We start from the raw sequence: 25,922 nt of genomic DNA, 5'->3' as shown, positions 1-25,922 counted from the left end.
CTGTCACTGTGGGCTTCACAAGTGGCTGCACATCTGCTAACTGGGCTAGTTTACATGGGTGCTTTCTTAAAACTATGAGTCTAAGGTTTCTCAGCCTTTGCTTTGACACCTGTGAAATGGAGATAATGAATTTAAACAGCAAATTGTCAGGCTCAGCTTATTTAATATATGCAGACCTTTAAGATCTCAGGTGAAAGCCATGCCCCAAAAGCTACCATAATTTAAACTGGAACTATTTTAATTTTACAAGATTCATATCCGATTCATATCAGACTCATCTCAGTACTGAGAATATTTCTGTAGTAAATGTAGAGAATGAATGTGAAGAAGAACAAATTTTTCTGACCCTTTAAACTTTAGTATTTTTTAAGTGTATTTTATAATGAAGTATCAAAATTTTGTCTCAGAATAGTGGTTGTGTTTGTGACTACAAGTGTATTGCAATATTGGCAGAACTGACATCTCTCCAGTAACTCACCAGTTGGACATCCACGTTACTTGAAAATGGGACTACCTTTTTTGGTTAATTATGCACTTATGGACAAAATAAACATGTATTTGGACATTTCCTCTCAGGCACTACAGAGACTCCTCACAGATTCCTGTTCTTTAATTGCACACCTTACCTGTGTAATTAGGAGGGCACAGACAGACATAGTTGTTGATCCCATCCACACATGTAGAGTTATTCTCGCAGTCATTATCTTCACAGTCATCTGGGTTTATTTCACACCTCTCTCCCTCATACCCAAGGGCACACGAACAGCTTTGGAGAAAGACAAAACATAATACAAGTTAGCATGGATTTGAAGAGGTGGGAGGTTTTGGGTATAAAACTGAAATTAAAAGATATACAAGAGAGTTGCTGGAGCCAAAATCATGTCCACTGTGAAGCACTTTAACACTGCGTGTTTGGTGAAGGATGCAATCTGATGGTTCATGAGGTCATGCAATTATTTACATGAGATATAAAAGCATCAGCTGTAGACACCTTTTGTTGTGTTGCCCTTTGCTTTCTTTGTTGATAACCCTAGAACTGAAGGAAACAGCCTCAGGGCAGGAGAGTGAACACTCATCAGAATATTCAAGTCCTTGGCTCCTCTGCTAATGATTTTGCAAATACGTGCATACTTGCTTATTGAGGACTGCATAATCGTAGGGCAACTTGGCAGCTTTCAGATGGCTTGCTCTCTTGAAAGAACAACAGCTTGAACTAAATTTACAGACATGAACATTTTCTTCTCATTACCACTTTGTCACTTGTCCAAACAAGAAATGTTTGGGAATGGTTGCTTTTATGAGTACGATGAGGTTTCAGTACTTCCACAGCTCCTCCAATGTCTATTTGTAGAAGAGCTGATGATGTCTAGATGATTTAACTAAAGCTAAACACAAACAAACAATAGCAGAGCTAGTAACGGTTCTGTGAGGATGTGGACATTATTGAAGAATAATTGCAGTAAATATTTTATCTCACAAAACTGTGATGTACGGTCCCTGGAGGGAGCATAAGAAGCTAAGTGGCTGACAAATGACTTTATTTTTTTTTTCAATCTCAGTTTCTTTTCTAGATCTAAAAGTTGGGTTTGCCAAGAGAACCTTTATATTTTAAACTAACTGTAAGTGGTGGATAGGTGGTGGCCATGGTTTCCTAAAAGAGAGTCTAAAAACATGTGTTAAGTGCTTCAGTCATTTCAGTGGCTTCCAAGAAGCCAGCAATGATATTTGAAGTGTCAGTATTGCTGTTCGCGAGTCACAGAAAGCATGTATGCAGAAGGGAAGGGTTGTTTCAAGTCCCAGTCCAAACTACACATTTACTGAGCTGTTCATTTCCGTTCCCATGTGAGTTCTGGTGGCAGAAAAGGAACTGAATAAATGTAAAACACTGCTGATTGATGAGGATGAAAAACAGAAAGCACCAGAGCAGTCACACTAATTGCCAGCCACTGCTTCCTGAAAGCAGGAGAATTTCCAATGCAAAGATGACTGCAATGTACTTTTTCAATTCAGATGGCCAGAGTACTCATGGAGTGGTTATTCTGTTGTATGTGAGTGCCAGGGAGCTGAGTTGGGGAATGCCCTGGAGAAATAGGAAGCTTCAGAGTCTGTGAAGAAAACCTGCAGCACTGTTGTGCTGGTTGCTCTCAGCACGGCGTATGTTTCTCTTCCTGCTGAGTGCCGCAGACTGAGTGGAGTGCAGGGGCTCCAAGGGTTGGGATGGTACAGTGCTCATTGCCCTTCGGAAAGGTGGTAGGTTGGGCTTTGAGGATGAGCCTGGATTCTGGGCAACCTCAGAAAATAAGGGAATAACAAAGAGGAAGAAAAAAAGAGTAGGGAATGTGTCCTGAGTAACCACAATATTAGGACCTCCTAGAGGGGTAGAGGACAGGCCAGCCTTCCTTCAGTTCTGCCGTGATCATTCACAGGTCATGAGACTTAGAAACTCCTCACCATGAATACCCAAAACCAAATGGCTCAAATCAGTCCAACTTAGGACCCAACAAATCAAGAAATATTTTCTTTTCCCATTTCTATCACATTGTTGCCAATAAAATATCTCCTCTTGCTGACCCTGCAATGATGCTGAGGATTATAAGAAGCAGATATGAAAGAAGAGCTGGCACAGCATCTTTTGTGGGAACAGGACTGTAGGGGAAGGGGTAAAGACATCTAATTAAATACAGTGGCACATTCATCATGTCACCCTTTTCGATTACAAAACCCCATTTTCAGGGGCTTATAACTCAGCCATAAAAATATGCTCCAGGCTGCATCTTGGCATCCAAGGTCTCAGTTTGGGAGCACAATTTTTTTCTCTCCATTTAAAGAAAAGCAACAAGAGTGGCTTTGTGCTGGTTATTTTTATGTGACTATAACACCATTTTCCTTCCACAAAAGGACTGGGATAGCTTGCATGTATGCAATTAAAAATGACATTATTAAATACTATCACAGTAATGACTCAACTCAGTAGAGTTACCATTAGTAATAATACATGTGGGATTGTTAGCATACAATTGCTCAGTATTAGGACACATTCCATACTGAAGGAAATGTCAGCATAATTAATGACATTTGGCTACTGGTCCCTATGTATTATAGAGAGTCTTTAAATTATTGCTTATGTATAATTCTTTATTTTGATTTGCATTCAAATGTGCCAAATATGAGGACTGAAATTAAATGATAAAACATACAATGTGGGACCTGGATTGAACCATATGTTGAAAGAGTTGCAGTTTGGGACTGTTTGTATGTATTTCTCCAGAAAAAGCTTAGAAAAAAAATGAAGTTTGCAGAGTGACTGGAAGGTCATCAAACTTTTGGGTTCCAGCTGACCGAGAGAGAAAATTAATTCCAGAGACAATGATGAAAACTGTGTTCTGAATAAATAGTGAGGCAGCGAGAGACAGCTTTTCATTTGGACCTGAGAAACAATGGAGCCATGCAGGAAAGAACCATTTCCTAAGACACTGTGATCTAAACTAATACAGGTCCAATTCCTTATTCTTGTTTAGGGATTTTGCATTAGTGTTGTACTTTCCTATAAATAAATAAATAACGCTCAAAGTCATCATTATTCTCTTGAAGATAGGATGGAACACAGAATTTAATTACAACATTTTGGGGGAAAACTTTTGGAGCTGCAGTGTACTAACAATTTTGTAAGTTCACTATAGTCATTTTTTTTCAAAGTGCAATGAAACAGTTAAAAATCTGTTTATTAAAATAGGCATACATACAGTACATTATGTTTCAAAAAACAACTTCTAAATACTGGTGATAAATTCTTTGAAGAATATTACTTTTTCTTGGTAGAGGAGCTTTCTACATCTGTATTCCAACAGAGTAGTCTGCAAGCCTGGAAGTGCAACACTTCTCCTTAAACTAGGCTGAATTAACAGTAGGGAGTCCAGAGTTTTTCATTTATGAAGGAACTTAAAGTTTGTGGAAAACACTAAAGAAAATGCTCTGGACAATGGAGATCTTTGTATATGGGGAAAAGTTAAAGTAATGTGCAAACTGTTTCCCAACACCGTAGGCTATCAAAGATAAGCTGGTTGCCTGTGGCTAACTCTGAAGCAGAGCTGACAGCTCTGCCTCTTTCATCAAAGTCTCACTTACAGGCATGCTAAATGAGCAAGACATGTCTGATTGACCATCTCGTTTTATCAGTTTCAATAAGCACCTTTTTTTGGCAACCTTTTGTCATAGCAGACACAGATTAGATTAGAACTTAACGGGAGGAAGAACTTCATGTTTCTAATCCTCTGAGTCACACAGTGACACTTAACTATTCTGTAATGCAGAAAATGTCCCTCCCTAGAAAAAAAGAAAAAAGAAAAAATAAAGAGAGTATGTGAAAATAATTTAGATTAAAAAAAAAGCCTGCAAGAATAAAGAAAGACTGAAGAACTCCAGCTGAACCTGTGCCCTTAGAATGCCCCTCCAGGACCTACTGCTATAACAAATCTGAGCGATTCAGTCCCCTGCTGCTGCGAACCCTCGCAGGTACCAGACACAGCAGGCAAGTCAGGCTGGAATCTCAGTCATAACTATGAATTTCCTGTCTTTGCCTGGTGAACATCACCACCTTAGCATTATTTAAAAGGTAATTTTCTTGTCTAAGGCTACAGAAACTTGAGAGTTAAACTGCCTGGCATTTCATATGCAGGGAGTTTTGGCTTAAGTTTCTTTTTTTAAAAGAGTAAAGATTTGACAAGTTTGGCAGCAGAGTTTGTATATGAATATATTTCCCTTGAGAAGAGAATATACAGAAGATATAATTTCTTTTACAGGCCACACAACAGAAAAATCTAAGGAGGCCTCTCATGAAAATGTTTTTGACATCTACTTCCTCACAGCTTATAATCTAATGCAACGTTTTCCCATCTTGAGGAGCACAACTTACATGCATGCAACTCTTGCAACTCTGACTGCTGCCATCCACTGGAGAAGAGATTTCCCACCATAAAAAAAAAAAAAAAAAAATCTTTTTTTTTTTTTTTTTCCCTTCATGGACTGTTCCATCCCCACTCCACACTTCTCTAAAAAAAGGTAAAGCCTCACACTCCTGTTCTGCAGAACAGGGAGGGACAAGGATGCCTTAGTGGACTGTCTGTATTGAAACACGGTGAGGAACTAGAGCAGTGCATAAGCTGAACATTCAATTTTATGAATAAAGATTTTGATGAGATATGGTTTTATGGGTATTTTATTAGACCAACCCAAGCTATATAAATAACTATAAAAGCAGAAATCTTCCCTAAAAAGCCCCAAACGTTGTTAAGCAACATAACCACTCCTGCTGTTTTGTAAAGGATCTCAAAAACTACATCCATTTGGAACCAAAGTAAAGCCCCTGAAAATGTGAACTTCACGAGAAAAATTCAACAGTAGCTTTTATTTCAGCTCATTCAAAGCATTTTTTAAAAAAAACTTTCTACCATGGAAGAAGAAAAAAATGATGAATAAAAACCTGAACCAAAATAAAAACTGAAGCCTTTTATTCCAGTATTACAGATATTATGAAATGTTTTACTAGCACATTTTTAGTGTCATCCAGGTTTTGCAAAATGAGTACTGAGTGACAGATAATACAATACAGTTTTGCTTTGGTACAAGCTGGCCAAAGCCATCTAACCAGTATTACATGAGGGTGACATAAAGGGAAACTGAACTATAGAGCAATAGAACATTGAACAAACCTCTTGAACAAAACCTGAACTTTTACTCCAAAAATTGCTGGGCTTGTTATGACCTGAATCAAGAAGAGGACTATCAGATCACCAGTGCTGAGCGGTGGTCTCACCAAAATCTAGAGTGCCATGACCATGACCATTTGCACGCGCTACGGTCTGCAGAACCTCTGCATCCCACCCCCATGCACTAATGTGACCCACGCACATGTCTGTACCCGGAGGACATCCTCTGCTGCTCTGCTCTGGGTCTCATTGCAGCTGCTCAAACAGAGCTCCAGATGGCCTCATGGAAACATGCGGCCACGTCTTGTGTTCCAGTGGTATGGTGGAAAGCCTCGGGCTGTTGTTTGTAACAGAGCCCAGCAGTGTCCCTTTCACCACCATCAATGCACACTTTTCCACTGTAGTATCATCAGTTCGCTTCTGCTTCTAGCGTGTGCTGGAACTGCTTCTGGAGAGTGTGTATGTGTGGGGGGGGGGGAGTAGGAGGGAGAATTTTCTTGAGGGTTGGCAAGCCCAGAGACAGAGAAGCTGTGGGGTACTTCTCCCTTTTTCTTCTTCACCATTCATCCCACCCCCACCCACAGGGCAAGAGGGAAGCTATTCTGTGCCTCATTCCCTGATGAAGGGTTTGGGGAGTCAAGAAGAAGCTACAGTGCTCTGCTGGAAATATAAAGGTGTTGTGCCTTTGGCTGGGGAGGAGGATGGGGTTAGTGCAGTCTCTGACTGCACCTGAAGTCCTGTCAGTCACCCAAATTTTCACCTGGCTCTTTCTGTTTTGAAGAAATTGTATTTTCTGATATAAGATGATATGGGTTTGCTGATCTGGTTAACAGTCAACCTCAGCTGGAATAATCCTAATCACGGCTGAAACCAAACTGGAACTGAACTGCAAAAATGTACTGTCTTGACTCTCTTCTTATCCCATTTATAAACTGTGCACTTGTGGGTCTCCCTCCCGCTGTCTCTCCCTCTGTCTTTTGCTGAGAGAAGTTATATATAGGAGAATACACGGCGACAGCCTGATTAATACAGACATGCTCTTAGAAGTGAGGCTTTCATATGTGTAACTGAAACATCATCATGGTGTGCGCTTACACATATTTTGTGCAAGAAATAGCATGAATTCTGAGGACCTAATCAGTGAAAATTTGAGGAACGATTTTCTAAAAAAATTTCTAGCAACTTTTTAATGACAACTAGTGGCCAAAGCCTTGAACTCGTATTTTCTTAGTTGTAAAATAGGACTTGTAGGAGCACTAATCTCCCAACAGCTGCATGAAAAAAAATCTAAATTCCTCTTGGAGTCTCCCCATCTATGTTACATCTTTCTTATGTGGGAAAACTGAAACCCATAATAGCCAGCTGTAAAGGTTATTCTCTTTGCAAGCATTATGCCTAAAAAGATGTGGCAATCTCTCCACATTTTTTAATTGTTTCTTTAAAGCCTGTTTGTCTACAAGATTCAGTATGAAAACATTTTGCATCTGGTTGTCAAGCAACAGATGCTTATTTTACAAATACAAAAAAGGGTATGCGTGCATTTGAAATGCCCCAAGGAAAATTAGCATACAGATAACACAATGCAGATCAGGGAGACCACTCAAAATAGCTCTTAGAGCATGTCCCATTATGAGAAAATAAGGAGGCCTGTTTCAAAGGAAACAATATGTCACCACTGAAACCAGATTAAATTTTTTGTCTGGCAGATAGAATTGTAATGTACAGCAGCTTTTACAAAGTAGTAATTATAGTTCGTTAATGTAAAGTAGAAACATTTATTTTATCATCTCATTTTAAATGAACTTTGTGTTATTACCTGAATCCATCCTTATTTGCCTCGGTGAGGTGGCAGGTCCCTCCATTCTGACATGGATTTTGAATGCAAGAATTAATGGGCACACTGCAGTCCCGACCCTGTTTGGGAAAATTCAGAAGAAAGAAAGGTTAGTAAGATTCCATCTGAATCAATACCTATAGCTCCCTCACCCTATTTGTGAGGCTACTTACAGTAGGGCTATGGTCTTCAGAAGCATCACATCACCTAATGTTTTTTATTGATGGCAGATACATTCATCACTTAAATGAGAATTTGGACAGGGCGATTATTCTAATCAATGGGACGGGTGGGTATCTTGGTGTCATTTGAGTTTCAAGATATTGGTTAACTCTCCCATTTTATTGTTTTAAGGAAACAGCTGGTTTTATCGGTACTTTAGCACACTTTAACCCCCGGTGATAGTTACACTGAAAAGAATGAATCATGACCAAAGATAGGCAGAAGGCCATGCACAGTCAGCTCAAGACCACAGAGTCAGCACTCATTCAACTGCATTTACCAGGTACTCAGTTAAAAAAAAAAAGTAACAATGCACCATATTCATTACTAGACGTTGTCAAAACTTAAAGGAGAAAATCCATTTTATCCTGGGAGCTGAGTTTGAGTTTCTCTATGGATCACACCGAATCCTGTTTGATATCGTCTTTCAATCAGTTCCTTTTTAAAGATCACCCTAAAATATACATCAGTTCCAACTGAACTTCACTAGCTTGGACAACCTTCACTGTTACCAACTGACTTTTTATTGACTCTTCAAGGCATAGACATCTTTCTTTGATCATTATATTCTACTGATTAGAAAAAGCTATTTGTAAAATTGGCAAAAGCACTAAAGAGGTTGTTCTTTCCCTTCAGTTACTGTCACAGTAAGGTGGAATAAAGACAACTGAAAGTCTGACAGTAGTCAAGGGATCTGTGCAATCAAAACAAGTTCAAGAGATTTCTTTACTCTTCCTATCAAAGATCCTGTTAGCAGTGGCCTTCTGCCAGCTCATCTACTGGAAAGCTGATACATGACTGCAATCAAGATGAGAAAAATATCTCAGGAGAAACATTAATTCAGTCAAAGTTGATGGGATTTTTGGCTTTGGTTTAAAAAACATTATTATTGTACTTGAGAAGAATAACAACAGTGCATCTATTTGGAAATCCCTAAACAAAGAGGGCAGATTCCAGCCCATGACACCAATTCATAACAGCGGTAATCTTTGTGTATTAGTTTTGAACATTGTCCTACCTCTGCCAGCTCTCCTTGCTGACAACACTCATCAGAAGTCATTCCTTTCTCCACTGGCTTTGCAACACTTTAGATAGCTGGTGTGATGTACCAGAGCGGGGAACACTCAACAGACATTTACGTAGCCTCATTTTTCTAAGATTGCTGTGTTGGGGAAATGGAGCATCTTGATGCTTCAGCTATATACTGCACCTGAGAGCATCACCTGTTAGTTGTTTTTCCATCTAGCTTTGAGGCTTTGTTGCTCTCACTTAAGATACGTTACATTAGAATTAAGAATGGGCTTTGAGAAGCCTAACACTGTACTTGGCAGATAACTGACAGTGATTAGCTTGTCTCAGGATGGCTACATGTACAGTGAGGTCTCAGGATGGTTATACAGTGGGGTATAGAAAAGGATGGAGCAACTACTTTAGAAGAATATATTACAAAGACTAAGACTTAATAGTCTGGAGAAAAGGGAGCTAAGGTGGGGGGGGAGTGCTATAATTGGTGTTTACAAAATCATGGAGGTGGTAAATGCAGAATTTGTTACTCATCATTTCCCTTAGCAGAAGAGGAACAGTGACTGATAGTTTATGTCAGATAGTCAGATAGTTTAGGAGCCATTAGGCAAATTCATGGACAACAGAGTCAAGACAGATATGAAAGGCAAAAGGCAGACATCAGCATTCCTAACTGGATGATGGTGGGTGCTGGGAGAACCAGAGAGGAGTGCTGACCAGGCTTGCATCCTTTCCTTTAAAAGTAAACACTTGCTGCCTGCAGTACAGACGGAGTGCTGTGGTAAATGCACTACAGACCTTGCATGGCTTTTCTCATGCTTTTATGTCAAAGTTACTTGAAAGGCTTACTTGGCTCTCAACAAGGAAAATGTTCTTTAGCTTGTTTCAAAAGTCCCTGAACCAAAAGTACTTGATTTTGTGCATTATCAGGAAATAGATCTCTCATGAAAACCACACTAGGATAAATTTGCTCAATTTGTCAATGGCTGCATATCTGTTTGAGAAATCTTGCTTACTTCTTTTGTAGAACAAATAGGCTGGTCACGTCGTTCAAATGGTTCAACACTGACCACTTCTCGCTTACATCCTACATTGAACAGAAGAAATTCTTGCTCAGCTCTTCACAGGTGTCCCCATTTCTGATGACATGCCCAGCCCAGAGGCGGCAAGCCAGTAGGAAGAGGACTGTGCTGGTTCTGCGACTGCTCAAGCTCCGTGCATACTTTTAGTACTGTATAAATAAGAGAAGCACTCTTAATTTGTCTCTGGAGTGCTCATCTTGAAATTGGTGCAGTCTCAATAAGCCTTATCAAATGCAACAACAACAGAAACACCACCAGCCCTCAGCAGCCTGTACGTGGGATCTTCCTACAGAGTTCATTTGACCAGGTCTGCCCACTCATGATGCTAGGCTCTCACCTTCACATCATACATTTCAGTCCCCCAGATACTACCAAAGTCTCCAGTATTTTGTTGGACAGGACATAGTGCCATCGTACTGTGAGAAAAACTGAGACACACAGTAATTATACGTTCATCCAATACAGCAGAGGAGCTTTGTTACAGAAATAGGAGAAGAAATGCTATTTCCTGAGGCTGTGGCAGCCACCACTGCCTCCCAGCACTCCCCAGAGAGAGGCAGAAGCTTTGTATTTTTAGATTTGTGCAAATACAAGGCAACACGGACATCCTTTTTCCCTGGTTCAACAAGAAGGGAAACATTTCCAAACAACAACAGAAATACCTGGCTCACTGTGAGTTCATTCCCCCAGCACAGCAGTGCAGACAGCATGCAAGGTCCTCACCCAAGACCTGGCAGAGACAGTTTGTGTTTCATCCACACTGCATTTGCCAAACAGCCCGTGCTTCTCCACTTGAAATCCTGAGCCCCCTAATGTCTCTGGGAAGAATTGGGAAACTGCCGAGGGAAGCTCATGCAGGTTTTATTTTGGCACCATGCGGTCTGCAGCACTTTGCAGACGCAAGTTACACAGCATTAACTCTAATCTGCCGCTACCCTTCTGCAACGCTGCCTGGGCTTTATCCATCTGTGTTGTGAAACCTGTGTGCCTAGCACGTTATCCTAGCGGAGCTGGAAGATGCCACCTCTTATATTTCTCAGATCACAAGTACTTTTCCCGTGTCCCTGAAGAACAACCATTTTATAGATACTTCACTAACATCAGTTACTTCTATTTCATACAAACTCCTCATCCCTGTAGCATTAGCATATAAAATTCTCCGAAGCCAAGCAGAGCAAGATACAAAGCAGAAACCACAGCATTTTTTTTCCTGAAAGTTTTTATCACAGTTGAACACTATAAACAGTCCCATTACTTCTGTGCTAATTATTCAGATTATTTTGAATGTTCTTGTAAAAATTTAATAAAGATAAATGTTCAAATGAGAGCAAGACATTTTCAGTCTCTCACTGGCACATGCAATTGCTCATGACTTAGACTTAGCTTTCATTTCTTTGCTGAATGTGGCTGAATTATTGGCTTCTTGGGCCTCAGGCACCATGGAAACCAAAGGGTACGTGCTGCTGAATCAGACAATTACAACACTAAGTTGCTATGTGGCTTTAGGAAAACCAGAGTCTCTCTGACTCAGTTTACTCATTTTAATAAATGGGCAAACACCACATATTCCCTCTCTAGGGATTATCTTCTCTCAGTTGACATTATCAGTAGCACATGGAGAGTCCATACAACACGTACAATTTCTCTAGCACAGAAGACTGAAAACCAAAGAATTCTGAGAGCGGAGAAGCTGCAGAAAATATTGCTACTAATAAATCTATAGCAAAGCAAGGCCATTTTATTCCCGTATAAGAATGCCACTACCCAGAAAAGCCTAAAGACATTCTAGAAACATCTTTCAAATGAATAATGCAATTTTCTAGTCTCAATTTACAGAAAGACTATTCTTACTGGAAAAATGGAATTGCTGTCAAACATCAGTAAAATTAATTTATCCATGGATTGGGAAAAACTCTTTGAATTGCATTCCCCAGAAAGAACTATTCTTACAAAGGAGAATATTGTATATTTGCTTCAAGACTAAAGAGCCTTTTAATGAAGTCTGAATCAGAAGAGGTGCAGACTTCGTTTCAAGGACAGGCAAGAAAACATGACTGTCTCAGCAATTCACAGAAAGAGCATGAAGGTCCCTCTGTGTGCAATATTTTATTTCTATTAAGCTGTAATAAATTTTTCTTTAGTCTGATAAGAAAGCATCAGATCCAAAATATGTTTATATAATTTCTCTCATTTTCTGGAGAAGAGGAAAGGATTAGGTGTTGAAACACAGAATTTCTGCAACTAATCAGGAGACTTAAAAGTTCAGATTCCAGCTGACTCTTTAAATTTGAAGTACCTCAACTGGTCCAGATTTTAGCTGAGCTAATCCAACTCCAGATTTTCAGTGAATGAGAACAGAAACTGTCCACCATGCTTGGAAAGTGTCAGTTCTTCCTTTATACTTAACAGCAATTAACCACACCGGGCACTAGTGTGTATACAAGCTGTTGCTCACTACTGCTGTGCCAAATGCTGGCCTTTACAAGTACCCAGCACTGGAAAACATGACATCATAATTAGCAAAACACACAAGAACAAGCAACAAAAACTATTATGGACCTCAGCAGGAAGAACAAAGAATAATGTGATTAAAAAGAGCTCATTTGCTTTGATACTATTTCAGCCAACACAATTTTTCTTTTTTTTAAATTAATTTTCACAAATAACAACATTGTCTGTGGAGATTGCATTCAGGATCACATGGCAGAGAGCTGACCTGCGTTCACTTTATTGTGATCCTTCCCTGGTTTCTAGCAGCTGCAGGCACAGCTAAGAGATGGCAGCATGGAGCATACCACAGCCACAAGGCAGCAACCTGGAACAGAAAGCTCTCACCGCTGGCTGCTGCACGAACACAAGGCAGCCACTGATGGAGACACCTGCAAACAGCAGAAATCTCTCTAACTTCAGTGGTCTGCAAACAGGAAGACCTTCCAGCTGATTACAGCCTTGTTCAATGACTTCAGCGTTTTAAATCATGCTGGAAAATGAACTATAGAAGAAAAAAACACTAACGTTTATTTAAGTTGTTAACTATATGTAATGTGTTCATAATAAATTTTATTTAGATAATATATGCAGAGAACAGATGGTAGTGTTCATGTGTTTAGTAAAAATACGAGACCAAGACAAATAAAGCTGATAGAGATTTTAAATTAAGAAGTAGGAAATTTTCATAAACAACTTAATTACCATGCTCTAAATACAGCTAAATATTTTAGGAAAATCAGAAAAAAGTTACCGGCTACAAAGATACCGTATTGCAAACCTAGTCCTTGACATTCCTAATAGTGGAAGTAATGCATCCACACCCAACATTAATATACTAGTCTTATTAGTGTCCTGGAGAGAAGATAATAAACAACCATTAATTAAAGGGAAAAGACCAAGTAAATGTACTTCATGAGATGCATGAAAGAAAATTCACAGAAAGATAAACACATGTACAGTGTGTTCTATGACTGCACTCAGGAATGCTATTCAAGCTTAAAGTATCTGCCAGCTTTACATTTTTAAAATCCTAATATTGTGAAATTAAGAAACTCTTACAAACACAGATGTAGCTTCATTCTGCTTCCACAGAGCTTTAGAAGTGTTTTATTAAACAATTTATTGACTTAGACTGATTGCTTGAGTGTTAAAACTATATCTGCATGTGCCAGTGGGATTTGTTCATACATTCAGACCTACAAAGGTCTAATAAGCAGAGTAAGGAGCTAAATGTGGTGTGTAAACAAGTCATGATTCCTGGTGCTTTATATAAAAGAATGAGAAAAGATGGGGTGAGAGGAGAGGGGGAAAAACATCCAGAAACAAAAGAATACACAGAAATAATACAATTCAGTTTAAAATCCTCAATGGCTTTTTGACATGAATTTTGCTTCTTTTGTGCTTAGGAAAGTGAGAACTATGATCCAAGGTTTTTCTCAAGTTATGGCATTCAGCTATATAAGGTATAAACTGATGTTACTGTCTTTTACCTAGTGGTATTTTTAACAGCATCTTCTTTCTCCATTTGAGACCTTTATCCCCCTGTCATAAATGGTCAGAATTGGACAGTAAACTGAAATATTCCCAGGGCAGGAAGGGAAAGAGATGTTTTACACAAAGTTCGATCTTGTAAATCTCAATTCCACTAGAAAATTAAGCTAGGAAATAAGACTAAGTACTCAGAGGTTGCCCTGTAATAAATATATTGACAAACTATAAATGCAAAGGAGAAACAGAATGAATTGTGTAATTAACCAAGGAAACATGATGCCATGAATTCAGCTACACAGCAAATACACCCTGCTACGAGCTTCATAGGAAAAATTCTCTCATTAAGTTCTGTTCATGATTGTGTATTTCAGAGCCTTTCATTGTAAAGAAACTCAGTATTTAATACGTCAAGATTTTTAAAAGGAAAAGTTTTAAGTGTACTACAAATCATAAAGCAAGTTATGAATGCTAACGTGTCATCTTATGCTAAATGCAGCATGAAGGACTTGGACACCTCAGCAATCGTTGCAAACAAAGCTACTCAGCTCTGTGAAGGGAATACTTAGATATCGAATAATTAGAGATGCTGCAAACTGAGTGAAGGATTAAGCTAACTTTAAAAAATAAAAATTAATCTAAAATCTCTTACAGGAAGGACTAAGAAATATATTACTGGGAATCAGCCTACCGTCATTTTACCAATGAAACCATTTGAAACCGATTTCCTAATTGATTGCACTGATACAAAGATATAAGTAGACTGCTTACAACTGGTACACAGTAGTCTAAAGCTCTTCAGTAGATACAGGTGGTACTGTTTCCTTATTTATGCTCTTTCTAGCCATGGATGCAATGGCTAAGCCTCAATCTGGAAAAGATGCAGATGACGCTCATTGGCAAGGTCAAACAACTACAAGAGCTGGCAGGGTGTATGCTAGATCCATCTGCTTAGGCATATATGCAAATTATTTGGCAAGGCAAGGATAATATCACAGTAATTTTGGATCAGACTGCTTTTAGATTGCCAGGTGGAAGCAGAAAGGTTTTGATCATCTGTTGTTTGCAAAGAGGTCGTGACTCCCTCTTCTGAACACACACCTTGCTACAGACATCCACGCCTTGGATGCCTCTAGGTGAGGATACTCAGTGGTTAGGTTATGAATTAACTATTTCTCTTTCATCTGTCATCTGTCCCAATAGGGTAATAAAAGAGCACCTTCTGATGACTGCTGCTTACAAGCCAATTAATTTAACTTGAAAAAATAATTCATTTAATCCATTTCTGGTTTTGGAAAAAAAAAAAAAAAGATTTAAAATAAATATGAATTTACTTAGGCAACTTTTTGTTGTTGTTGTTTAGTATTGCTTTTATACAGCTGTACTTATACTTTGACACAGAAGCAGAACAAGAAAATCCACCTACTGCTCACGAACATTGTGAGAAATACTATTTGCTAAATGGCATTGATGTTGGATTATGAAAGAAGATAAACTGTTATTGGTTTTGTTGCTGCACCTCTCCTCCTACCATTTGGCTGATTTAACTGTCTCTGAAAACTTTCACAGCATTAGTGTCTGAAGTAAAAACACAGATAAGAGTTATTTATATCCCATCATCTTCAGCACTGTATAGCTAGTTGTCTTCTGTGTCAGTCTAGCTACATCTGGCACCTGATTAAACAATAATTGGGCATGCCAGCAGCACTTCTTAGTGACTTCCTTGTCCTTGTTAATAAATCACAATTGTCAATTTATAGCAAATTAGGAGAACTCTGCTCTCTTAAGCCTCATTTTATTTAAATCACAAAGATTTATGATCCTCCAGAGTATAATATACCTTCCATTACCTCCGTAGCTAGTAATCAAGAATATGCCTGTCAAAGTCAAAGTGCAAGGATTCATCATATTATTTTTTAAAAACCCTGGTTCTTCTCTGATGACTACAAAATTAATTCTCTATGGATATCAGAGGTTTATTTTGCAATTATATTCATTATGCTGTAAATTCTGATAGTCCTTCTAAACCTCTCCTTACATAAACACTGGGTGTTCATGAACACTTTCAATGGTCTTTTGGGCTTTTAATCGATGACAAAAGATATGTCAGTGATCTATCACTGAGTTGATTTGCATTGTACATAAGTGAACTTAGTCCAGAGGTCTAAAACTGGATGAGGCACATGCTCTAAAGTTTCCATGGACACTAGATCAACTGGCTGATGCAGATCACTGTGTGAATGCACAGGGAGATGGAGAAGAAAATGAGTGACATTGAAAATAGTTGATTTTGCCCAGGGTCATGCCCCGTACATAAAATCCAATCAAACATATTTGATAAATATAAAACATTGAATGTTTTATATTTAGTCTCTAATTCAGCCAATGCTCATGAACAAGAACAATGTTTTCAGTACCCTCCAAACACTAAGGGGCCTATTTCTTTTAAAATACATGCTGCAATGACAACAAAATCTTCCCCCTCAGGCTATCAAAAGCTGGTGACTCTTTATTAACATGAACATTGCAGAGAGAGTTATAAAGACTGGACGTTGGTACAGAAAACACAATTCCTAATAATAAGAAATAGGAAATTAAAGCAAATACAGTAACTGTATTTTAAACTTATTACTTCAGGCAATGGATCTATTCTTAACACTTAAGTAATTGAACAGTCTGCATGAGATAGGAGGGACACATCACATGCAAGACCTAATAATAGCTGCTACAAAGCAGGGCTTACGTGATAAGAAAACCTCTCCAAAGCACACATTACATTTCTGAAATAGAGTTAAAGATGCTGAAAGAATCTCTCAGAATAAGCCTTTGCTGGCACATCGCTGTCTGTTAAAGATGCAGAGTTTTGGCGTGGGACAGCTCTGTACTGTTAAGAGGTCTCTTACTGAAATACATGCTGTATCAACAAAAATGCCTTTGTAATCTGTTTTGCTTGGGGAAGCTGTGTGAAGCTTCCTGTACAGGGCTTGCCCATTCAGAGATACCAGCAATCCTTTCTGGAATAAGCCAAGCCTAATTTGATAGGGGATTGAACTGTGACAGGTAACACAGGGAAGGCAGCTTTGTTTTCTGACGCAAACAAACAAGCACATTAATTTCTCAGACTACTACAGAAATCAAACATGCCCACCATGATAATGAACAAGGGCACTACATTTATTTCAGAGGCTTTCAGAAGTACAAGGAAGAGATCCCCAGGGGGCTGTGGAGGACAGCACCTGCCCTGCACCAGCTGTGTTGGAGCCTGACACCAGAAGCAGCCGAGAGCAGACAGCTTTGGTACTTTACCAGCAGTGTACGTGCACATACACAGTGATCTACTCATTCTGTAGCTCATCTATTGTTTCTATTAATAGGAGAGAGTTTACTCTTACGTTATAAAATGACTTTTCAGCTTAGCCTGCTTACAGCAACTTCTCCTATTCCATCATCCCCAAAGAAGGGGGGAAAATAAGTCAACCAACCTCCCAGGACAACCTCTGTTCATGTTCTCGGACAACCAAAGAAACCCAAAGGCCATATCCTTAGTACAGTCAGTGCCAAGAAAGCCTCAAGGATAACAGATGACAGACAATCACTAGAAAATCTTAACAATAAGGATTTTCAGCTGTGACCAACTACTTCAACTGATTCAATTATGTGGAAATTGTGGGATGCTGAAAATTAAGAGCTGGTTAAAGAGAGCTTGATTAAGCAGAGTTACAGCAACCAGTAATCACCTGAAAGACAGATAAACCACAGAGGAAGAGAAATTATTATTAAGTGTAATAGGACCAGGCAAACATAAGAACAAGAGCCTGAAATTCAGACTAAAAGCCAATAAAAACTTCTCCCGTACCCTGGGAAAAGAATGATTGGAAGCCTTGTCTCTTACGGCATTTCACACTAGACCAGAAAAACAGAAGTAAAAAAAAAATAAAAATAAAAATATAAAATAAAAATAAAAATAAAAATAAAAATGGGAGGAATGATCCACCCTAACAAGAGAATGAAGATGGTGGCGCCCACCAGTGGGTATGGCTCACTATTCACCTTAACCTTGCTGCTTAGTTCCTCCTGATGCAGCTCTGAACAAACATAGCAAATGCCTGAAGCTGCTCAACATCTGCTTTCTTGCTACCCTAGCAAAATGGAAATACTTCTTCAGAATTGGCTTTATTATTAAGAGCCCTCATTAGGGCATGCCACAATACATTACTATGTTTTTTACAGGGCTTGCGGTGGGTGTATGCATGCTTCACCACCTTCAGCCAGCAACTGTGGCAGTAATCCCTCCTTAAGCCTTTCATTTTTATGCTCTTCTGGATGTAAATCTCCATTTTGTTTAAACCCACCATAATAGAATGGGCAAAAAGAACGAAACACAAATCTGACTGGTGCATGGTAAGTTTTAAGGGACAAGCACACAGGAAAATACTGTGATTTCTGCTGTTTTCTTTTACCCTAGGAACATTATATGAAATTATAACCACCCACTGCTGACGCTGGTCTTTGCCCTAAAATCCATACATAAATACAGGTCTACTCATTTTACATGGCCACCCATTGCCTCGCATCCCTAAGGGCTTTCTGCATTATTTTACTAAGAATGAAAAATGCTTCTTTAACACTCATTAATAAGTATTTTAAGTACAGTTAGAACAAACAAACACAAACTAAAACACCCCAGCTTACATAAACACATGCTCCAACAGAAATTATCACAGTGAGAGTTCAAGGCAAAATCACCTCACACAAGCAGCATTTTGCTGCACTGATTTCTTCATGTGAAAACTTGGCATTGCGCTCACATTCCGCTGTCTTCCCAACCCTGACACTGGGAAAGGAGAGAGACCGGGACTGTGTAACATGTGAAGGCAGAGATGTTTGCTCTCCTGTCCCACGTGGATGAGGGCAGGCTGGCTTATGAGTGCCTTCCAATTTTTCCTCCTTCTGCAATTGCAACTCTTGGTTTTATCAGTGCAGTGAGTGATGTATTCAGGGACTTATATGCGTATGTTAACAGATCCAAAGAAACAAAAGCAAGGAGTTGCATTTCCAAACAGGATTAGCCTAACAAACTAAAGCCAACATGGACTCTCCTACAGCTGGCAGGCATCAGTAGCCAAACCCTACACTTGGTTAAACTCTTATAACCCCTCCCAAATCAGCATAACAGAAACTGGCCCACTGGAAAACACTTGCATGGCCTCAGCCTCAGAGCTGTCCAGAATAGCTGTACATGAGCAAACACTGTGATACCTACATTTTAAAACCTGTTCTATGTTAATATTCCTAAAACAACCATTATTCTAGGGCTCCAACAGATTATTCATGTAATACTACAGAATTACATCAACAGGGTAAAATGCAGGTGCAACAAATTTTGTTTGCCCATGCTCCAAGCAAATGCAGGGCCTGGTGCACCCTCATGAGTGAATGATACAGTCAGTGCAGCACTGAGTCCATCTAATGGCATGGGGTCTGTACGGATGTATCCTGACTGTCAAGCCTGTGCTGAGCACTCCCAGCTTCTGCTTGGCTACATCCATCTGCAGGCACATTAGTCGTACCCGTGTACAACACGTGATAGACACGAATCTCCTATATCCCACAGACACTCTTCTGCTCTGAGATTCTCTGTTTCTAACCCTGCTTCCAGGGACAAAAACCTGGCACAGGGGTTAGGGGTGAAGAACAGCCAAATTCCTAGCAGAAGTTTGGAGCCAGCTTTCTCACTGAGTATCCTTCTGGCTTCACTATAATGCCTCCCACCACAAGAGCCTGGCTGCAAAGCATACCGTATCTCCAAAGCCCAAGAGCTTTCCCCAGGATTTTTCCAATTGTATTTGTTATTCTGGATGACTGGTGAAATTGCTTGAACCCTCAGGATACTGTAGTGCTCCTAGAAAAGTCAGGACACTGGCTGAACTCAAGAGGGAAGTGAGGGGAACTGGATAAAATTTACAGAGCAACTCCACCACAGACACATCAGCACGTGTTGCCTGAAGTGTAGACCATGTGCAATATTGATTCTACTCATCATCACTTTCCATTTCAGACAGCTGTTGGTAATACCCGAACCCAGAGATGACAAACTTATCTGCACCCCAACAGCTCAGGCTCCTGAACAGCCAAAGAGGCTGTGGCAATGCCTGGGCAGGTAATGTATTTCCTGTTCCAGGCTGGCAATGCTCTTTCATTTCAGACTGAACACGGATGTATTTTTAACTCTCTTTCCCTAGTTCTCCAAACAACTGTATTTTGGAGAATGAAAATAATTCTCTTTCATTTCCTGTTGCCTCAGTTTTAAGGAGAAGAGTATGAAATACACAAAAATCAGCAAAAAAAATAAGTATTCCCCAAAGGACATTTTCTGAATAGAGCAGTGGCAAAATACAGCATTTCTTTCACTCACTTTAGTTTTTCCTGTAGCTATTCAAGTAAATCCTTTCTCAATGGCTTATCGATTGCAAGTTTGATTGCTCCGTTGAATTCTGACACCCACAGACTTGATTTAACAGTATCAATAGGACTACACACACTGTTGGATATATGAATTAGCACAGTACCGTTCCGTTATCTATTCAGCAGCCACCAGCTGTGCACGTACAGACTCACGGTGCAGGTGGCCAGCAGCATTCAAACCAGAAGAAAGCTTCATTTCTCTACTTGTAATCATACGACACTATCTAAGCCACACATATTATTTAAATAATCTTTCAAAGAATGCTATGGAGAAGAAAAAGAATTGCAGGATAATTACACCTATGTCTGTGTTTTATATGAAAACACAAGTTTCATAACATTACCAGACATTTCTTGCCAGCGTTGGTGGCACCCTGGAGCTCTTGGTGTCACTGCTTTCCAGCTGCCTTAGGTGGCACTCTGACACCATCTCCCAGCGTCTTTGGGGCTTTGTCCCCAAAGGAGAACCCCAAAAGAACTGCTTCCACCATGACTTACCTATAGCAAATATATTCAACACTCATCTTAAGGAAAGAGCTGCAGCAAGGATAAGCTATCAGGACCTAGCCATCCCCACTCATAAGTGAGCAAACTATTATTTCTGCTGTCATCATACACAACCACCTGGCCCACTGGCCTTTCAGCTCAGGTGGCCCATCAGTTTACTCAAATCCATCATAGGAAGCATTACACAGTGCCAAAAGCCCAGTAAGTATGCATTCAATAGGAAAAATATTTTTGTGATCACAAAAAAATAAGAGATTGGACCATCTTCAATGCAATAATAAAAAATAAGATTATACACTTCTGCTATCATGGTTATGGTTGAAGTTCCTGATTCCATCAAGCACCGGTCTGGCAACTGGTCACTTAACCAGCTTTCTGCTAGCTGGCCTACTGTTTTTTTTCTGAAGGCTGAGCAATAGGAACCCCAGAGAATGGTCAGTAACTGTATATCCCTTTCCAGGGAACATTATAAAGACTTTATCTCATTTGAATGAGCTTACATTTGGGCGAGAAAAAAAAAAAAAAGGCGGGTTTTTCACATTATTTATACACTCCTCTACACAGGATTTAAAAAAATCTACATCAAACAAGGAAAAACAAATGCTGAGAGGGCAGATTTAGGGCAATTTATCAAGGTCTGGGAAATAGCTTCCAGATGGATAGAGTTGTTTGCTGCTGGCTGGTGAGAAGGAAGCAAGGTATTGTTATTGAATTAGCATGAATCTCTGGTGGAGAACTGCGTGGTAGATAGAGTGCTCCTTTCATATGGTTTGCATTTGGACCTGTCAAATTTCATTTTTACTCAAAAACCTGTGGTAAAGACACAGAGTTCTTTTTTTCTTATTAAATTTCCCCCAATTCTCCCCATACTGTTATCCAGTCAGTATTTTTAAACTCTGCTTTAAGTGCTATGCCTGGGTCTGTTTGCTCTTTGCCATGCTTGGATGACATCTTGGTGCTTAGAAGCACACAAGTGGTTTTGGGTTTTGTATTCACTGGATGTTACCTAAGAAAGTTTGTGAGAGAGCAGAAAGTCTGGATGCCCTATGAGATATTTAAACTGAGTCAGTTCAAGAGTTTATCAAAGCCTTTCTAAGTAAAAAGATGCACACTAAGGTCTAACATATATTCAAAAGCATAATCTAACTAGAGGATTATTCTTGATTATTTGTAAACATGTCTTCTAATAGTATAAATGCATCTGATATATGTATATTGTAAAAAAAAAAAAAAAAGGGAAAAGAAAGATAAGCTCAATAACTGCCGTATTTCTACTCTGAATATAACCTGGATATCTGTTCCCTGTTCCAGCAAGCATGCTTTACAGAGAAAGGCATACAAAGATACTTAGTATTTTCCTGCTAGTTCAGAAAGCTTTTATTTTTGAGGTTATCCTAACAGTCACCCAAGCCCATATGAAAAATTCAATCTAGATTATGTTAAATATCAAATTAAAATGACCATTAGTCTATTAACCTAAGGAGATAAATAGACAGAGCTTCCCTTGTTACAAATCAGTTGTCACCAAGTAGCTAGTTTCAGTAGAATGAATTTTTGACAATGTGGTCTTTTAACATCCTGGAAGTTTCAGGTTGATATATCAATAGGTAGAAGGATTTATAATGAGAGGAAATTTCCAATGATTTTTTTAAGTGATTTTAAATGATTTAAGAGAACAGAGATTATTCCTGTATTATTCCTGAGTACTAGGCAAGGGGGCACAAGGGTGAAACAGCAATGAGCTTCACATCTTTCCTCTTCCAGTCTTTCAGGGATCCACCATGATTACTCTCTTACCATCTAGGATGTACCCCAGGTAAATACAGAAGGGAAATGGTGATATCATCTTCTCCAACTAATTCCTAAATCCTACTTGGAATGTAAGACATGGATATTTGTGCTTACGTCCTACATGTATGTCTGGCTATGACTTTTTTTTGTCTATAGCTCTCATTACTCTGTTTTATAAGCATCTGCTTTAACTGACCAAGACTCTGTAAGAAATACCCAATGAGGCAAATAAAACCACAATTTAAAAGATGCAACCTACTTCTTTGGTCCTAACATCCTCTCCGCCAGCCTGTGAACAGATCATATGCCTCATTTATTACTTATATTTGATCCCTCAGCTACTGACTACGGAGCTAGGTTTCCAGTTATATCAACTCTGAAAAAAAGTCTTGGTAGCCTTAAGCTCTAATGATGCAATGTTTATCAAGGGATTTATACATCACTAATGAAGAAATAACATTACTCAATGACACAATTTTCCAATTTTTAAATCTGTTATCTAGAAACTGCCATTGCATGCTCATAACACTTAGCATCTACAGAATTTCACATTTTCAGATCACTACACAGACAGTACTCAGAAGTCAGAGACAGCTGAGCTAGTGGTTATCAATTATCACCTTTTTGCTAATCAGTCTATGTGAGATGGATGAAAGCTAGCAGGTAGCACATTCTGTGACAGTAGATGAGACAAGTACTTAATTTTCATCTGAACTGCCTTTCCTTTGGCATGGCAGCCCATGAAACGGTTATCTCGATGTTGGCAGAAGAAATGAAAATGAAGATAAAATCAACTCGCCATTTCATATAGATGTCTATGTCTATGTATCACAGAATCAGAGAACACGCAAGGTTGGAGGCAACCTCTGAAAATTGTCTAGTCCAGCCCCCCTCCTCAAAGCAGGGTCAACTAGAGCAGATTGCTCAGGACGCATCTGTATAGTCATATCCTATTACATAGGATAAAATTTTGCAGTAGAGCACAGTTGAAAGTAGAGCACAGTCGCATACAATCTGCTTAAGGAAATGATCTGTTGAGCTCGGTTGCCTGTAAAATTGACTTCTCATGGTATAACAATTAAGAAAATAGAAGGGATGGAGAATACTTTATTGCTTTTCATGTAGTTCATTTGTAGGCGTACCTTGAAGCCAAAAGGGCAAGTGCATTGATAAAACTCCACTGGATCATTGTTGCATGTCCCATTGTTCTTACACGGATTGGAGAGGCAGGGGTTACACTTGGACACAACATTGATATCTACTGGCTCTGGAAAGGCAAAACACAGTGTATTAATAGAGAACTGCATTATGAAATTAATACTTCCTTATACAATACGAATACAATACGAAATGAATACTCTCATATACATTTTTTCTTAATGCAGTATTTACCCTGTGTTGGCAAAAATGCGCATTCTGTGGGTGCAACTTTACACAACACTGAGGGATTCACAGGGATTATGGGGATTTTAAGTACTTAAATCAAGTGCTGGGGAAGTCTCAGTGATGCTTATATTCTGCACATGCGAACATCAGCTCTGAAAAAATGTGTTGGGATCTCCAGAGAAAGGGCTTATGTATATATATATATATATATATATGTATATATGGCTTATAGCAATTTGTCCTTCTCTCAGTGCTGGAAGTTCTGCAACAGCAACCACATGGGAACTATAACATGACATTTCTATGGCTGGTAACAAGAATGAAAGTGCAGATTCAACAGCAGAAATGAAAAACATGCATAAGAAAGATTTAGTTAGAGGCTTATGGGAATGTTTAGGTGCAAAGTGTTCTACCATCCTTAGTTTTACCAGAGTTTAAAATTTATTTTCCTCGGGTTCTGCCCAGACAAAAGACCATCAACATTCAGATACCTTGGCAAAATGTAACAAAGATAAACACGCAAATATGTAAATATATGCAGGTAAATACGCACATCTGTATTTAAATAGCATTTAATAAATGACATTTTTGAACATAACCCATCCAGAAAAGTAGTGAAATTTGTGGGCAAGTAAGAAACAGAACAAAAACCAAATCAATACTAACTATATTTCATGTATTGAATCAATCGGCATTTAATTAGAGATGTTTCAGAAAGCTAATTAAGACCACTCCATTTACAATTAAGAAAATGGTGATCGTGAAGTGGCCAAATTTCAGCTATTAATGCCCTGACAGCTTTTACATGTAAAAATTAAAGCACAACACTTCAAAAAGTCTTAAATTATATCAAGCAGTAATGAATCTAAAATATTTTTATCTCGTTTTTAAGGTAATGCATTTTAAAATATCTTAAAGTTGATACTGTGATGATCAGAAGTAGACACTGACCTTCTGTTCCTGAATGATAAATGATAAGCAAGAATGAATTGTGATACATCCTGAAAGTGAAGAATAGCTTATACTAGAGAGCAGGTGGAGCTGTAGAGTGCTACAAAAACTAGAGATGAAAGATCCCTTGTAGTCAAGAATTTGCTTTGGAGTGTCCTCTATGAGATATAAGCTCTCATTATTAACTTTGAATACTTGCACAGCACCAACAGGGGGTAAAGAACATCACGGGAACAGGTATCAACAATCTGAGCTGAAAAGTGCTTACAATATAAAGGCTTTATCCTGATCCTGTACTGATGGTAGTGTTAACATGACTGATGAGTGCAGCACAGTTGATTGCAGAATGAGACACACAGTAATGGTGAAAAATATACAAGTAACAAATCCAAAAAAAAAAAAAAAAAAAAAAAAAAGACTGTTTCCTCTTCTATCTTTGGGTTTTATGTCTGTCTAAATACCAGACATGTTTTTAACTTAGAGTTAGGATAGCAAGAGGAAATAACATTTGTATTTCTGGCACTGACAGGGGTGGAGTGCAACACATGTGAGCTGCTTTTCGCTTGCTCCTCTCAGAACAGGCAAAGGTGGCTGCTTGGTGAGCTCACAAGACAGACAGCAGTGCTGCTCTTCTATTTGATTTTGAGGTCACTAAACCAGAATTCATTATTTATTTTCTAATATACAAACATACATTTTCCATTTATTCCTATGGCACAGATCAAAGCTAATCAATGTAGGAGCTAATAAGAACAGTGTTAGTTCCTAGCACTTAAGTAGTTCATTAGTTGGTCCATGGGGATTTGATTTATAAATCCATATAGCAAAATGCCCTCAGCCCAGCACATTCCTTTCCTCTACTACATAACTAGGAGGGCAATTTAATAAAAAGCAGATCTGAGTTTGCATGACTTGCACATTACATACTTTTATTTTCTTGGCTCTGCTGAGACATAACCTTCTGCTCAGACACACACT

At 38.9% G+C, this 25,922-nt stretch overlaps 1 protein-coding gene across 3 annotated transcripts in view; it reads right to left on the bottom strand.

Annotated features, from left to right (window-relative positions):
• Window positions 1-25,922, bottom strand: part of SLIT3 (slit guidance ligand 3) — a 515,559-nt gene that overhangs the window by 54,088 nt on the left and 435,549 nt on the right. For all 3 annotated transcript variants that reach the window (XM_084535767.1, XM_084535765.1, XM_084535766.1), the window contains 3 exons: window positions 23,750-23,874; window positions 7,522-7,619; window positions 627-766 (listed from right to left, as the gene is read on the bottom strand). In XM_084535767.1, coding sequence (XP_084391893.1) covers window positions 627-766; window positions 7,522-7,619; window positions 23,750-23,874 — 363 coding nt within the window. The remainder of the gene's footprint in view (window positions 1-626; window positions 767-7,521; window positions 7,620-23,749; window positions 23,875-25,922) is intronic.

The sequence above is a fragment of the Aythya ferina genome (assembly GCF_964211825.1).
Source record: "Aythya ferina genome assembly, chromosome: 14".
NCBI lineage: Eukaryota > Metazoa > Chordata > Aves > Anseriformes > Anatidae > Aythya > Aythya ferina.
The sequence above is the reverse complement of the archived record's forward strand: the minus strand, read 5'-3'. Positions and strand labels throughout refer to the sequence as shown.